The following is a 16,385-nucleotide window of genomic DNA, read 5'->3' on the forward strand; positions in this document are numbered from 1 at the left end:
GGCTGATTATCGGATTCTATCGTTTCCAGAATTCCATGTCGACTAAATATGGACTTTGTCTTGTTGACAAAGGTTTTGCTTTGGTGTTTCTTAATTGCCATTGGATTACGACGTCATTGTGATGATACTCAATTTCACTCAGACGTTGGTTGCTATTCAGTTAAAAACAATGTTGGTAATTTTGTTGAATCTTAAAATTTTAAAGTTAGAGCTGGTGATCAAACTTTGGAAAATCATTTGTTCGAATGTGGCAAGCATAAAAGAATATTGCCATGACAAGCCAAAAAAAATCATCAATTGTATTGATTAGGTAATATCGACGGAGATAAAAAATAGATATTATTCTATCATTGCAGATGAAGCTGCGATTCTTCTCACAAACAACAGTTGTCCTTCTACGGTTTGTTGATTTTTAATGAATGCAATTTATACACTCACTGTTATAGTCATCGACTAAATTCACCTGTCCGTAACACTCTTTCTAACGTTGAAATTAATAACATGTTATCTGTTGTTTCTCAAGCTGCTAATTTTATCAACATATCACAGATACGCAACATGCCCCTTGCTGAGCACGTGAAAAAGTCAGATGTTCAGACCAAGAAGTCAAAACTGGTAAGTCTTTGTAAAACCAGATGGGTTGAGCGAGTTTACATTCTTGAAACGTTCGAACGTTTATCCCTATAATCGACACTCTTCAGGACATGATAAACAATGTAAGCGACGAGGTGAAGCCTTCCCTTGCTGCTGATGCTTCTCACTTACTTTCATTAGTCACTCAATTTCATTTTATTGGTGCGCTAGTTTTTACCTCAAAGATTCTTGGTGCTACTCTTCCAGTACGCAATTGTTGCATGGAAAAACTATTGATGTTATGGATGGTTTTCATTTGATAACCACTTTGAAGAATGATGTAGTAAACATGAGGAAGAGCATTGATTATTATCATTGATTTTAACAACGGCGATTTCGCTCACTTTGTAACCCTGCAAAAATTGACAGTTAAGGTATTCCAAAATGCTTGAAATCGCATTTCTAGCACCTTATGTTTCAAAATTTTCCAAGGGAATATGTCCGGCGTCCGCCGTTTTATGGCTGACGTTTGAAAAATTCTAGAACCGCCTCTGGTAGCTAATATACACTTTAACCCATGATTTCGTAATCAACCAATAACATGAACCATACGACGCATAAACATGGTTTGAACTTCTTAGACCCCTAACGTTGCAACCACTGGTCTAATTATTTTTCTACGTTTCTAACTGAATAGATGTATTGCTTTAATTAATTTTCAAACGAAAAATATAAATTTCTAAAACTGATAAAAATATAAAATAATAAAAAAAGGACGACTTACTTGCAACGAAAACTCTGACTTTAGATATAAAAGGAGATAACGGACTGTCCTTTCTTGCTAATCGAAACTCATACGTTCCATCATAACTATGAGTGATATTTATTAATTGCAGCGTTGAAGGTTTGTAGACATCATAAATTGGAAGAATTGGATCTTTAAAGTTATCCACTGATGAATCCCGAGCGACAGTGGCCAATCGTATTGCGTTTGAACCACCACTACTACCAGTGAAATACCAATCTCTACTCTCCACATCATTTATACTATCATTAAATGTCCAGGTTATAATTTCTGTTTCTCCAGGTAAAAATGTAAAACTTGTGCCAGGAGGAGGTGATACAATTTTTCCTATCACAAGAAATGAAAAATAAAAGTATAAAATCTAATAAAACTTATATCATTTTTTAACAATTGCCTTTCAAACGTTTACCCAAAAATCAGACAGCATTGAAAATTAAACAACTGTATTAAGCCTGTGTAGTTTTGTTTTTATTCTTGTCTTCATAACATTTTGATAGGACCTAATTGCCAACGATTTGTTCCGATTGAGATTAATTTTAAACTTATGTTTAATCTTTGAACGCAGAAGGATCGCAAATAGGATGAGATAGCAAATATTTCATATTCGAGTACAGAAATGTCAAATAAATAGACTTTCGTTATCATAAAAATTGATTAAGTGTGGATTGCCACATGATTCTACGTATTTAGGGCCATTACGTTTTGTGCTGAACATCAACGATTGGCCTTACTGTTTAACAAAAACAAAACCTCCATTGGTTGCTGGTGACTCCATAACTTATTAGGGATTTATCTCAAAGGCTTATGTTAATACACTTATATCCATACACAATGCAAAAGTTTGTCTTCATTTCAATAATTGTTGCAAATTATGGGATACGACTAGTGTTAATAAAAAAAGTGAATGGAACGTTAAGAAATTGAATAAACTAACTGCCTCACGACGACACATTAGCTGAAATTTCAAGAGTTTTTTACAGGTAGTTGAGGTAAGTAATAAAATAATTATCGCATTCAGTATTGCGTGATATCTACAATGATCGAAGCCTTGGTTTGCATTTATGCCTGCCTACGATTGATAATAACAACCTCTCCCTGAGACAAACTCTGCCTAGATAATTCTAAATATCATGCACAACCTCACCAAATAATTATTTAATGTATGTCAGCTATGTGCATGTTTTACATATATTTTGTTACTATCACAAAAGCTTTTCTGCTCCTGGAAAATTCAAATAACCTCTAAAAGCAAAATATACACAGTTATGCACCAGTGGGATTAGAAAAGTAATCAGGAAATTTAAATCTCATATAAGGGCAAAACTTACAATTTTCAACACAGTGGCAATTTGGTGTTTCTTTGAAGTTTGCAAATTGAAAAGCAACATGCTACAATGATTACAAGCCTGGCACTAACTATTGAAGCAATGATTAACAACATAAATAATCAGGGAAACTGTCTGAAGCTTTCAAATTATGTAAATACTTCATTGTAAAACAAAACTAACAATGCAAAGGATAATGCAAATTGCAAAGGAGCTTTGGCCGATTTTTGCCTTCTGGAGCCAAGTTTGTTTAACTCCAGCAAAACTCTGGCAGAAGTTGTTCGTGATGCAAAATATACTGTCAGACTTTGCTAAAAATATTGAATCAATACATTTTTGTATCAACGAACGATAACTATCTGCTAAAATTGAAGAGCTTGCATGAAAATAAAACATTTTATACATGACACAACATGACGCTAGATTTCGTTTACACATGCCAATTTCTGATTGAAAGTCGGAGTGCAGAAATTTAACTTTTCGTATAAATACTTTACACCTTAAAATGTTAAACAGTGACTTGGAAAATAAACCAGCTACAACTAGTGATTCAAGTTATAAAATAGCAGGAGCAAGAGTTTGAAACCGGAGTTCAGAATTGACAAAAAGAGGCCAGAGCCGGAGCTGAAAACCTGGGGTTTCCACAGCACTAAGAAGAGACTAAAAACAACACACAGCTTATTAATATACAAAACTTACAAGCCCAAGTATTATTTTTAAGAATTCTTACCATCACAAGGAAGAAAGAATGCCATACACCAAAGATAAGTTGATATCATAAAGGGGACATTGATACTCATTGTTAACAACATCAATATCTATGAAAGAAAAAAAGAGCCAGTAAATATGGAAAGCATTGCAATATTACTTGTTAATATGCATGAAAATGTTTGCAAAACAATTGAGAATAATAACATCGCAGAAAGCCCAATGTTGTTCCCAATTACCAATGTTGAAAACAAAAACAAAAGAGGCAAAATACAGGCCAATTTAGCGAAATATGAAAACATCAATGGTGATAATTCTGAGCCAGACTAGAAAGTTTGTACTGCACACCCAAGATCATAAATTTTGAAAAATTTTAAGGCTTTACATGATCCTGAATTTGACTTGTGTTTTCAATTGTTTCTATAAATAGCTTTATTTTATTAGCAAATAAACTTAAAAAACGTTATTTCTAGGTTCTCAGACAATATAAAAGTTTTTTGTTTTTATAAGAAAGTAAACATAGGCAGAGAGACATTGCATTTGTTTTAAGTCACGTGCCTCTAAATGAACCAATCACATTACCCATACAGAATACCAATATAGCAATAATAAATATCGGCTTATTACTTAAACTTTTATAACTTCATGGGCGTAGGATTATAGCTTTGTAGAGATTTCGTGTCCGAAAACCTTACTCAGTACTATTATTCTCGGGGCTATGATGTTATCTGTTTGGCAAAACTCCTCACCCAAACTCTAGAAATGACAATCACGCATTAACGATATGTGATTATATGTCAAGTACTTCCATTGGTTATTTATGTAATAATAATAAGCTATGAGTCTTATGATATTTTTTCATTTTCAAGTAAACAATAATATTAAACTATATTCTTATTAAAACTGTTGCCTCATGTTCAACGTTAAAGATCCTTAAGCAGCCAATTACATTGTTCCGTGAAAATTATAAACAGCAAATTTAAAGCGTATAAAACGAAATTTCCATCAGTAATCTACAACTTAACACTTTACATCTAAAAATAAAATTATTTTTAACTCACCAAAACGTCTAGGCTTTTGCTTTAGCATTAAACGGTTGAAGTTATTCAACTTCCTGGTTTAAAATTTCTTGTATTCGTCGTCTTTGCGTCGTCAAGTCACTCAATTGTGAGTTAGGTGTGTTTGTGTACATTAATGTATATTTTGAGTCTGGGTGGGGTGGCATGGCGGCGGAAGTAGACCTGTAGACCTTGACAAAAGAAGAATAAATTTGATTGGTTAATAAAAGAAGGATAAATAAAACAATTGAATAAAATTGTGAATAAAACATTTTGATGAAAATATATGAATGTTAATTAAGTTATGATATACAGAAATAAAAATTCAGACAGGTCATGTACAAATAGTTATTTGAATTTCCTTTGTAAAAACAATCAAAAGATTAAATTTCATTACGTCCTACCAAACTCACTGTTAACAACTCGATTTTTAACTTGTTGAAGCAGGAGGTAAGAAAACAAGAAAAACAAAAACCAGGAACGAAAAACGGGGGACTCTTTATAACCAGATACGAGAACGGTTGGAGTCCGGAAGCCAGGTCAAATTTTGTTTCTGCATTGAAAATTGCCGTTAGTATTGTACAGTGAAGATCCCCTTTTCTTTTTTTTAAATGCGATTAAAGCGAGCTTTTATTGCTAAATAACGTTCTATGTGATATGACTGGAATCTTTGCCTTCGTTGTAGAAGTAAGTTTAAAAAAATAATATGGATGGTACGTACTTGTAGCTATAGGCCGCCATAAATAAATGACCTAATAATCGTTACTTTCTTTAAATTTGCATCTCTTCACAACTATAAAATAGACTGCGTCAAATTCAAACCCAATATGTTTCCAGATTTGCTACAGAAGTTTTAAAGTAATTTGGGCTCAAAATTGTATATTTATAGGATTCCGGCCGTAACACTTGTCCATACCATCTCAAGAGATAGGTTGAGTTTAACCTAGGTGAATCTTGGGTAGGTAGTGTTTACACGCAAAAAAATAAACCTGCGGACAATTTTAACCAGGGTTAAGCCCAGGATAGCTTATGTTGTGTGAACTTGGCTTTAGTGGGTTGCATGTAACGTCATGGCCGCCAAGTTGGTTGAATTTAACGAAGAATTTTTCTCGTTTACAATTAAAATTTCCACCAAGATGGCGAGTATCTCTTTCTCCGTAAACTTTCAAAGTCCTTGGAAAATGGTTGCATATTGGAACCACTAACTTGAGGTGCACTTCGTAGTTGATGAGATGCAATTAAAACATTATTTGGTGTTAAAAAGAAAATCGGAAAATTTAACATGGGATACCAAGAACAAGAATTTGGGATGCTATATTCTAGAAAGTATTGCCAATGTACTGTTTGCTAATTAATACTTAAACAGTTAAACTTAATACAACCATTACTAAAAAGATGATGTGTAATTTACCACTTTATGCAGACCTAAACGTTTAAAACAATAATGGCTCGCACAGTCACCATTTTAATTCGGCTCACGATGCACGAAGTCTTATTTTTTATTTTCTTGTATCAACTGAATTTATCATTTCCTTTCAACGACTGATAATTGTCTTCGTTATTCATTTTTGATAAATTTAGTTCTTGATAAGTTTTATCAACTGTTTCATCTTTTGTCCTCAGCGATTGATAATTATCTTCTTTATCCATTTTTGATAAATCCAATTCTTGATAAGTTGAATCAACTGTGTTTACTCTACCTTTAGCATTGGTCGACAGCTGCTTTCGTTTCTTACTCACCCACCGTTTACGATATCGCAAAAAGAACAAAGATGTAATAAAAATACCAACAATAATTCCAGAAATCAAGGTTACCAATATAATGTACCATTTCGTTTTTGTTTCTGTTATTTTACATGTTTTACAGTTATCAAAGGTTCTTGAAGTAGAAGTTAAGTTACCTAAAAGAAAAAGAAGCTTTTTAGAATGACTATAAAGCCAGTTAAGAAGAGGATGACTATGATGTAAAGAGTAAAATATGTATAAAAATAGCCTCAAAAGTTTAAATAGGACGAAAAATAGGGAGAAAATAAATGAAGAGAAACAAAAAGTTTAGCAATAAACTGCATGGTTCCAGTCCACTATTAACTCGTGGGAGTACCTAGAAAATTATAACTTCTTTTATTAAAGATACCTTTGAAATTGTTGTTAATAGAAGTTGACGTTGAAGTAAAAAATGGCCTTGATCGACTGATGGAGCTGGATAACTCCAATACTACACAAAAAAAGCACGAACCATTAGCTTCGTCTTACCTTACCTTTCTTACTTCAATTTCATTTAAGAAATAAAAGATGTTTACTGTGTTTGCCCAGGCTTATGCAAACCTTCGGGAGAACTCGAGAGCAGACAAGTGCAAGCCCGAGACCGAAGGTCGAGTCAAGTTTTCCAGAATCGTTAGAAAAAAAATATTTGAAAAATATTTCATATCTCATACATGTCAGAAAACTGTTTTGAAAGAGATGTTGTTGTCAATATAGTATTTATAGCAAAAATAGTTTTTAGGGAAAATTATAATGAAACAACAGATAAAATTTTTGAGAAATTTCTAAGGCTTCCCTTTCCAAGATGTGACCATAGTCACGTGATATAAAATCTAAGCAAGGGCGTGGCGTAAATTAAAAAGGGTTAGACAGTTCTTGAGTCACTTGATCGAACATTAAGCAAAAAGCAAATCTCGGATAAGCTTATTGTGAACAATTTTATAATATTATTGAAAATGCATTCATTAAATATTTATCTACTTCATTTTATAACCATAGTAAACAGCTGGGCTATCCACATGTACGCTTTGCGTCCTATTTTTATTTCTATTTATATTTCACATCCATACATGTATAATTTTCATGGCGATAACTCTCTGCTCTTACTTTCTTAGCAAATTTTACCTTTGATGACAATGAGATTTTTAACATCAGATAAATCATCTCCCAGTTTATTCTTTGCTTCACAACGATATGAACCAGCGTGATTGAAGTTGACAGATTGAATGATGTATGTCTTATTATTACTGATAACTGCACCATTATGATAAATAGTGTAGGTTGGTTCAGGATAACCATCTGATTCACAACTTATTGCATTTGTTTGACCTTTTATTGCATTTGTTTTTGATATGGTTAAGATCGTACTTCTTGGTTTATCTAAAATTAAGAATTCCAAATTCTACGTGGTTGAAAGCTTAAAAACACTACTGCAAAGAGTAAAAAATATATAAGTTACTTATAATTACTATTACTAAGACTTACAATTAAATTTTATTTCAAGGGATTTCTCGTCAATAAAACGTGGATCATTATAACTTTGTGCTTTACATCTGTAATTTCCACCATCGTTCAATGTAACATTAGTGATTACTAATGTCTTACTTACAACTCCAACATCACCAATTATGTTGTTATCTTTATCAAACCATGTGACATTAGCAGGAGGGTTACCTCCTTCACCTCTACATACACATGACACATTATCACCTTTACTCACAGCCAGAGGTGTTGAACAATTAATCACCACTGTAGGTTTTACTGAAAACAAAAGCAAACAAATTTCACTAATTATGATAAAGAAAATGGATGCTGAAACAATCTTCTCCTTAACACAATGAAAAAATTAAGTCTAAGAAATTTTTCTGAAATTGCAAGGCTTTAATAAGCGTCCAACTAATAGCTGAAAATAGCAAATATTTCTGTCACAATTAATGCAACGCAATAAGAAGTCCTACGTTTTTATTGCCAATTTTGTGGTAAGAATTGCGCTGACGCATGCCATTTAGAATAAGCTGCTCTAGCAAAAAACTATATCTACTTTAAAGTAGCAATCCAGACATATAGCAAAGTTTCAAACATCTTCTGTCTTTTTAACTTGCGGTTTGAGTCAACATTAAAAATGTTTTATACATGTCTGATTAAGTAATTCAAGTTTTTTTAAAATTCAATCTCCTCCATCTCCTTTTATTTCGTGAAACACAAAAGAAGCACTCATTTCCCGTAAGCTTCACGACCAAAAAATGCTCTCCTTATCTGAGTGGCTAATACGTAATTAAACCCATCATTCGATAATCAACCAATAGCATGGACCAAATGACGGCCCAAGACATATCAAATTTTAAAATTTATATTTAAAATTTATATAACAGGAGTAAATAATCGAGATGGCTTTGCCCGGCCTGCATGTAAATTAAGATTTTTTAGATTTGTCTTAAATTTCTTATTACAAAAAAAATGTTGGTCAATATCAAGTAAAGTGTAAGCATAATTTCCCTCTATAATATGATATTAAAATATGAAACGAAAATGTTTAAAATTGGCACCTAACAATTTAAATCTTATTTAATACATACTTTAATTAAAGAAAGTGTGAGTTTCTTCACTCTTCAAATAATTATCTAAATGCTTGAGTTATGTACCATATCATGAAGTTAAAGCAACAAAAAATAATAATCTAATTCATTTTATTTCATTAGCTGAAATTTCCAAGATAAAACGTATCTTTGTTTACATATTACTTTTCAAAATTTTTAAATTCACAAAATAGTGAGTCATCAAATACAGTCAATTTAACAGACAAGTGAATGCTTGTTCAACTTGGTCTCATGGTTTATATGGAATAATGGAAAGGTAAATTATCACTGCATTACATACTTTATTACCTTTAAAATAAGGGCAAATCGGTTTTTGAAGCCCAAAAACATTTGGCCAGCTGGCTATGACGAATATCTTTCTAAGAGACTTTCTCGCAATTCATTGAATAAAAGTTCGTAATAGCATTAAACCTTCTTCTTAACATCTACTAAAAATAACGGGTTTTACTTGGCCACGTCGCACGAGTTTCTCTTGGAATTTTCAGCGTTTCCGTTTCCCTTTTTTGTGTTTCCTATTCCTTTCCTCCAATTTCCTTCCCTTTTTTAAAATAACGCATTTGAAACTGTTCAGTCCACATGCTATGCAGAAGTTATGATAGGTAAGTTGGACGTAACGTCCTCGTGAAAAAATTAAAAGATGAATGCATCAAATCTAAGCGGCGCTTTTCCAAATGAGTCACGTTGGCCACACAATGCCTTTGACGTAACTCCATTTGGAAAAAAAAGTAGTAAGTAATGTAGACTTTTATAACTCTTATGACAGCGTTTCGAATCATTCGCTAAGATTATGTCAGTGTGCTTAAAGAAGTTGGTGAACGGTCTTGAGTACTAACACAGAGAAAACATAGTTAAAAGAGATTTAAAGCCAACGAATATTTTGGAGACTAATCAGCGTTACTTTAATAGCGACGATTTTGCAGAAATATACCAAAAATCTCCGATTTCATGCCAAGTATTTGACTTTGGATTGAGTAGATCGTTGAATGTTCAAACTTGGCTATCGTAAAATCGAGAACGGACAAAATTTGCAAGGTTCTCTTGTTCATAAGGCACCAGAAATCCTTGGTCAGCTAAAAAATCCAAGCCAGGATAGCTTGAAAAAAGCGGATATTGAGTCTCTGGGTACTGTAGCATTTGGAATAATAAATCCAAAAGTAAGCTATCATTTCTGTAAAGAATTCGAATACTCGGTGGCTTTCTTCGGACATTAAACCTTTTAAAGTCACTTGTCATCGAGAAAATACAATCAAAGCACTGGATATAAAGGAGTTGATCTTGATTTTGTCGTAAGTGATGCCAAGGACATTTGCCTCAAAGCCAAATCATCACGGGCAACACGTAGGACACAAAAATGACGATAAATACTAAAGCTTGCAACTTCTAAGCTATCCGTATTGGAGATGCGTTTATGTAAGAAACCATCAAAGGAAAAATAATACGTGGAAAAATCTTCTGTGAATGGCAGAAGAGATCATCACTAACCTCCCATTAAAAACAAACGATCAACGAGATCATTTGAAACTATACGACTCTTCTAAAGCTAAGTTAATTTTACAGCAAAACAAATTGATCAAGTCCTCTTACCGTTTGACAGAGGAGTGCATATCAGGCAATGGTGCGTTGCCAAAGGTCGGTAGATATGAACTTTTTGATGCTTTAACATGTAAGCAAGTAAACAATAAGAAATCAGAAGTTGGATTATACATTCGCTGTTCATACACTATGTTTATATTTAATATGCAAAACAGGTTTCTCGTTGTTAAAACTTCTGGTGTGCTGAGCAAGCAATGAAAAGTGTAAATAACGTAATAGGGAAACGAAGTCATTTGAAATGCATGATTAGTGATGAAAAGCACTCTTGAAAAATGTAAAGTTAGATTTTAATAACAAAAAGGAATGAAGGTGTTTAAAGTTATTAAGCAAAAAATACTCTAGTAACAGAAGGGACCAAAAACCAGTTCTGACGGTAAAATAAAAAGAGTTTGTGACTAAAGAATGGGCAAGTGGAAAAATCGACATTGCAACTAGCCAAATCTCTGCAGCGCGATCACCGTACAGTCAAAAAGATGGTGGCAACGAGTCACCATGGACGTAAGAAACACTGACAGCCAAAATTTACGAAGCTGACTGAACGCAAACTGCAGAAAATCCATCGCCAAGTAATGAAGACACCTTTAGCAACAAATATGCAGATATTTGAGGCGTGTGATATGCCTAATGTCTGCCGTACTACTCGTTGCAAAGTGTTACGTGAATGTGCCAGCATGAAGAATGCTGTGAAAAATCTACCCCTCAAATCAGAGACACAAAAAAAAAAGAATTGAATGAGCCAGAAAATACATGAAAGTGGACTTTTCAAAAGTCATATTTACAAATGAATGCCGTGCGACTCGGACTGGGACCAAATTTGGGTGTCGTCAGATCACAAGCCTCGATCCTAAAGTCTCGTCAGCAAGGGGGAGGAGGGGCTATGTTTTGGGTAGAATCATTAGAGACACTCATAGGGTCATTTCGCATTGAAGACACGATAAAAATCACAGCAACGTCGTGTAGTGCCTTCCCAGACAAGAATTTTCGTCCTTGATGGAGGAAGCAGCCTCTAAGACTGCGGAAAACTCTAATATTCAAGCACGACAATGCTCCTGCTCATGCTGCAAGGTGCACCAGTATTGGTTAAAGAAGATTGGCATTAAAGACAAAAATCTAATGAAATGGCCACACTGTTCTCCCGACCTCAACTTCATTGAAAATCTGTGGTCGATGCTGAAAAAAGATGTGTATGTTTTTGGGAAACAATACAATTCGCTCGACGAGCTTTAGAATGCCATCCAAATAGCTGCCAGTCATATTAGGAAAGATGCAATTAAAGTGTTGACTGATTCAGTTGATCGTAGATTATTATCTGTTATTAAAAGAGACGGGTGTTACATCAACCATTGAGTCTGCTACGGTTAGTTTGTAAAACTTAATTTTTGAGTGAAGGAACAGCCTGAAATATCTTATCAAATGTTTTAATGAAGCGCGCTGATGTAGCTAAAATTATACATTGCTTTTATGCTGTGTATTCTTCATTCTTTCGGTAAATTTATGCGTTTTGCGTTATAGAACGAAACATGCATAATATCTTTTAACACCTTACATAAGGATATGTCGCATTAATCGTAAAATATATGTAAAATAACCCAAACCATTTTTATAGCTATGTAGAACAGTACGTAGAACTATAATCACACTGAGAACTATACTCATCAAAAAAAAGCGAAAAAGGTAAGAAAACTGATAATTGCACAGTAAATTTAAACACAGTGTACACTTTTTGGTAGGAACACATCACAACTCATTGAGGAAGGACATCCAGTAGAGGAAGATCTTGCTAAAGATAGTAATGGCATCCGCGTCGCCACAAAAGACCTGCCATTGCATTTTTGTATGTTTTTAGTCAATAGCGTTTTGAAACGTCTGAAATCAAGTGCATTGAAAGAGCGAGAAATAAAAAGCCCAGCGTCTTTAATATCGAACGCAGTTACAAATGCTTGAGACTGGTAAGTGACCTTTACCATCTACACTAAAAGAGTTGTCTCAAGATTCACAAAAACCATCAGTATGCTTCTGACCGTGTACTTGGTATGGTAAATAGAAGATTGCCATTTATTGAAAGCAACAAAGGTTTAGACAGTGGAAGTATCAACAGTGGTGAAAGATTTCACTTACTGGACAATCGGTAAAACGAATGAACACTGTAAAACGACGAGCGGAACATTTATAAATAATCGGTATAACAAAATCATTTCAACATAGGAATAGTGGAGAACTTCATGATAGCAAAAAGTTACTTTCGGTTTCTCATTGGAATCCAAAAGACAAGACACCAAAACTAATACTGAGGATATTATCGAAGTCAGTTGACTATTGAACAACATGCAAGTCATATCAAATTGTTTCTCATAACGTTGGCTTCCTATTGGATATTGTCGACTTACAGTCTGAAAATGACTAGGCAGGCCAAGACTTGGGCTCAAGAAAAAAGAATGGTGTTCGACATTATTTGTGTATCTTCAAGGGACACCAAGGTGGTTTTGGCTGATGAGGTGGATGAAAGCTTTAAAAAATTGTACACAATAAAGAGAACATACTACAAAAATAATTCTTCACCGGATGTTATGAAGATTTTTTCATACTTAAAAGGTAAAGTTCAATTGGTAACGCTTGCTAAGGCACAAGGTATCTTTAACACGTGAAAAGAAAGAGTCACGATGGGAGAAGGTTACTTTCGTTAGGTGTTTAATAAAATGGAAGCAGAGATTGCCATCGGATGAGTTCAAGGAAAGTGATCATAACTTCTTGAAAAGGATATTCCTTTCGAATAGATTTCCTAAGAAATTATTAAGCAAATTACTTTTATCTACTAACGATGAAAAAAAAGAATGAAGCTCTTTCGTGTGATGACGTCAAAGCGGTCATGTTGGTAGGCAACTTCTAAGGGCCTACGCTCAACACAACATAAAATCAATGCAGATTCTTTTACCTATAGGAGATTTTCTACCAACATGGCGAGCAGTGAAAACATTCCATAACCAAGAATTTGTTTTTCGCAAGCAATGTCATCTTTATATATTGGAAGAAAATCATTCTGTCACACAATCCCAACCCCATTGGGCATTCTCTGTAGCAGCATTTGCAGATGAATCTGAATTCAGGTCTTGAGTATTATCATCATCCAGGTTGTGGAGGTCGGGTGGTTCTTCCCGTGTCTTTCGTATGTACCTACGACTTCTTCTGTGTTCTGTTCTGTAGTCGCTTTTTACCATGTAGCTTCTGGGTGTTTGATGCTTTCGTATCATCGTTTCGCGAGTCCATGGTCATACCGAGTCTTGGCGAAATCTCACTCATTCACCTTCTTTCAGTTGTTGCGAAGCCTTGGCAGTGCAGTTATTGACGAACAGTGTGAAATGTAGCTTGGTCGATAGGTTTGGGATACAGCTTACATCGTAAAGTAGGAATGGTTGATCAAAGTGGCTTGCGCAGGGCTCACACTGTCAATAGGGGTGTTACGATAGTCTAACAACGCGAGATATTCTTGTCGGTCTTGCCCATTCGCTTTGCATTTCTTGAGAACGTTTTTGACTGTCTGAACTGTTTATCTTACGTAATCCACCTGAGTGTGGATAACTCGGACTTATGGTGTTATGTGTGAAATGGTAGTCTAACGCAAACTGTTTACATTCTTCCAATGAGTAATGAGGCTGATTATCGGACACTATCGTTTCCAGAATTCCATGTCGACTAAATATGGACTTCGTCTTGTTGACAAAGGTTTTGCTTTAGTGTTTCTTAATTGCCATTGGATTACGACGTCATCGTGATGATACTCAATTTCACTCAGAGGCTGGTTGCTTTTCAGTTAAAAACATTGTTGGTAATTTTGTTGAATCTTAAAATTTTAAAGTTAGAGCTGGTGATCAAACTTTGGAAAATCATTTGTTCGAATGTGGCAAGCATAAAAGAATATTGCCAAGACAAGCCAAAAAAAATCATCAATTGTATTGATCAGGTAATATCGAAGGAGATAAAAAATAGATATTATTCTATTATTGCAGATGAAGCTGCGATTCTTCTCACAAAGAACAGTTGCCCCTTGTTCTATTATTTGTTGATTCTTTAATGAATGCAATTTATACACTCACTGTTATAGTCATCGACTAAATTCATCTGTCTGTAACACTCGTTCTAACGTTGAAATTAATAACATGTTATCTGTTGTTTCTCAAGCTGCTAATTTTATCAACATATCACAGACACGCAACATGCCCCTTGCTGAGCACGTGAAAAAGTCAGATGTTCAGACCAAGAAGACAAAACTGGTAAGTCTTTGTAAAACCAGATGGGTTGAGCGAGTTAACATTCTTGAAACGTTCGAACGTTTATCTCTTTAATCGAAACTCTTCAGGACATGATAAACAATGTAAGCGACGAGGTGAAGCCTTCCCTTGCTGCTGATGCTTCTCACTTACTTTCATTAGTCACTCAATTTCATTTTATTGGTGCGCTAGTTTTTACCTCAAAGATTCTTGGTGCTACTTTTCCAGTACGCAATTGTTGCATGGAAAAACTATTGATGTTATGGATGGTTTTCATTTGATAACCACTTTGAAGAATGATGTAGTCAACATGAGGAAGAGCATTGATTATTATCATTGATTTTTAACAACGGCGATTTCGCTCACTTTGTAACCCTGCAAAAATTGACAGTTAAGGTATTCCAAAATGCTTGAAATCGCATTTCTAGCACCTTATGTTTCAAAATTTTCCAAGGGAATATGTCCGGCGTCCGCCGTTTTATGGCTGACGTTTGAAAAATTCTAGAACCGCCTCTGGTAGCTAATATACACTTTAACCCATGATTTCGTAATCAACCAATAACATGAACCATACGACGCATAAACATGGTTTGAACTTCTTAGACCCCTAACGTTGCAACCACTGGTCTAATTATTTTTCTACGTTTCTAACTGAATAGATGTATTTCATTATTTTTCTACGTTTCTAACTGAATACATGTATTGCTTTAATTAATTTTCAAACGAAAAATATAAAATTCTAAAACTGATAAAAATACAAAATAATAAAAAAAGGACGACTTACTTGCAACGAAAACTCTGACTTTAGATATAAAAGGAGATAACGGACTGTCCTTTCTTGCTAATCGAAACTCATACGTTCCATCATAACTATGAGTGATATTTATTAATTGCAGCGTTGAAGGTTTGTAGACATCATAAATTGGAAGAATTGGATCTTTCAAGTTATCCACTGATGAATCCCGAGCGACAGTGGCCAATCGTATTGCGTTTGAACCACTACTACTACCAGTGAAATACCAATCTCTACTCTCCACATCATTTATACTATCATTAAATGTCCAGGTTATAATTTCTGTTTCTCCAGGTAAAAATGTAAAACTTGTGCCAGGAGGAGGTGATACAATTTTTCCTATCACAAGAAATGAAAAATAAAAGTATAAAATCTAATAAAACTTATATCATTTTTTAACAATTGCCTTTCAAACGTTTACCCAAAAATCAGATAGCATTGAAAATTAAACAACTGTATTAAGCCTGTGTAGTTTTGTTTTTATTCTTGTCTTCATAACATTTTGATAGGACCTAATTGCCAACGATTTGTTCCGATTGAGATTAATTTTAAACTTATGTTTAATCTTTGAACGCAGAAGGATCGCAAATAGGATGAGATAGCAAATATTTCATATTCGAGTACAGAAATGTCAAATAAATAGACTTTCATTATCATAAAAATTGATTAAGTGTGGATTGCCACATGATTCTACGTATTTAGGGCCATTACGTTTTGTGCTGAACATCAACGATTGGCCTTACTGTTTAACAAAAACAAAACCTCCATTGGTTGCTGGTGACTCCATAACTTATTAGGGATTTATCTCAAAGGCTTATGTTAATACACTTATATCCATACACAATGCAAAAGTTTGTCTTTACTTCAATAATTGTTGCAAATTATGGGATACGACTAGTGTTAATAA

At 34.2% G+C, this 16,385-nt stretch overlaps 2 protein-coding genes and 1 long non-coding RNA gene across 3 annotated transcripts in view; 1 reads left to right on the plus strand and 2 right to left on the minus strand.

Moving 5' to 3' along the window:
- Positions 1-16,385, minus strand: part of LOC124451702 — a 55,696-nt gene that overhangs the window by 22,572 nt on the left and 16,739 nt on the right. The gene's annotated exons all lie outside the window — the stretch shown is intronic.
- Positions 1-16,385, minus strand: part of LOC124451679 (hemicentin-2-like) — a 140,802-nt gene that overhangs the window by 9,092 nt on the left and 115,325 nt on the right. Inside the window, exons 14-15 of the mRNA XM_047002279.1 lie at positions 15,470-15,817; positions 1,358-1,705 (exon numbers count right to left, since the gene is read on the minus strand). Of these exons, the coding sequence (XP_046858235.1) occupies positions 1,358-1,705; positions 15,470-15,817 (696 nt within the window). The remainder of the gene's footprint in view (positions 1-1,357; positions 1,706-15,469; positions 15,818-16,385) is intronic.
- Positions 4,773-6,210, plus strand: LOC124451743. The gene is made up of 4 exons (XR_006950643.1): positions 4,773-4,802; positions 4,917-5,008; positions 5,359-5,427; positions 6,176-6,210. It is a non-coding gene; the product is annotated as an uncharacterized LOC124451743 (long non-coding RNA).

Source organism: Xenia sp. Carnegie-2017, unplaced genomic scaffold (assembly GCF_021976095.1).
Source record: "Xenia sp. Carnegie-2017 unplaced genomic scaffold, XeniaSp_v1 HiC_scaffold_24, whole genome shotgun sequence".
Lineage (NCBI taxonomy): Eukaryota > Metazoa > Cnidaria > Anthozoa > Malacalcyonacea > Xeniidae > Xenia > Xenia sp. Carnegie-2017.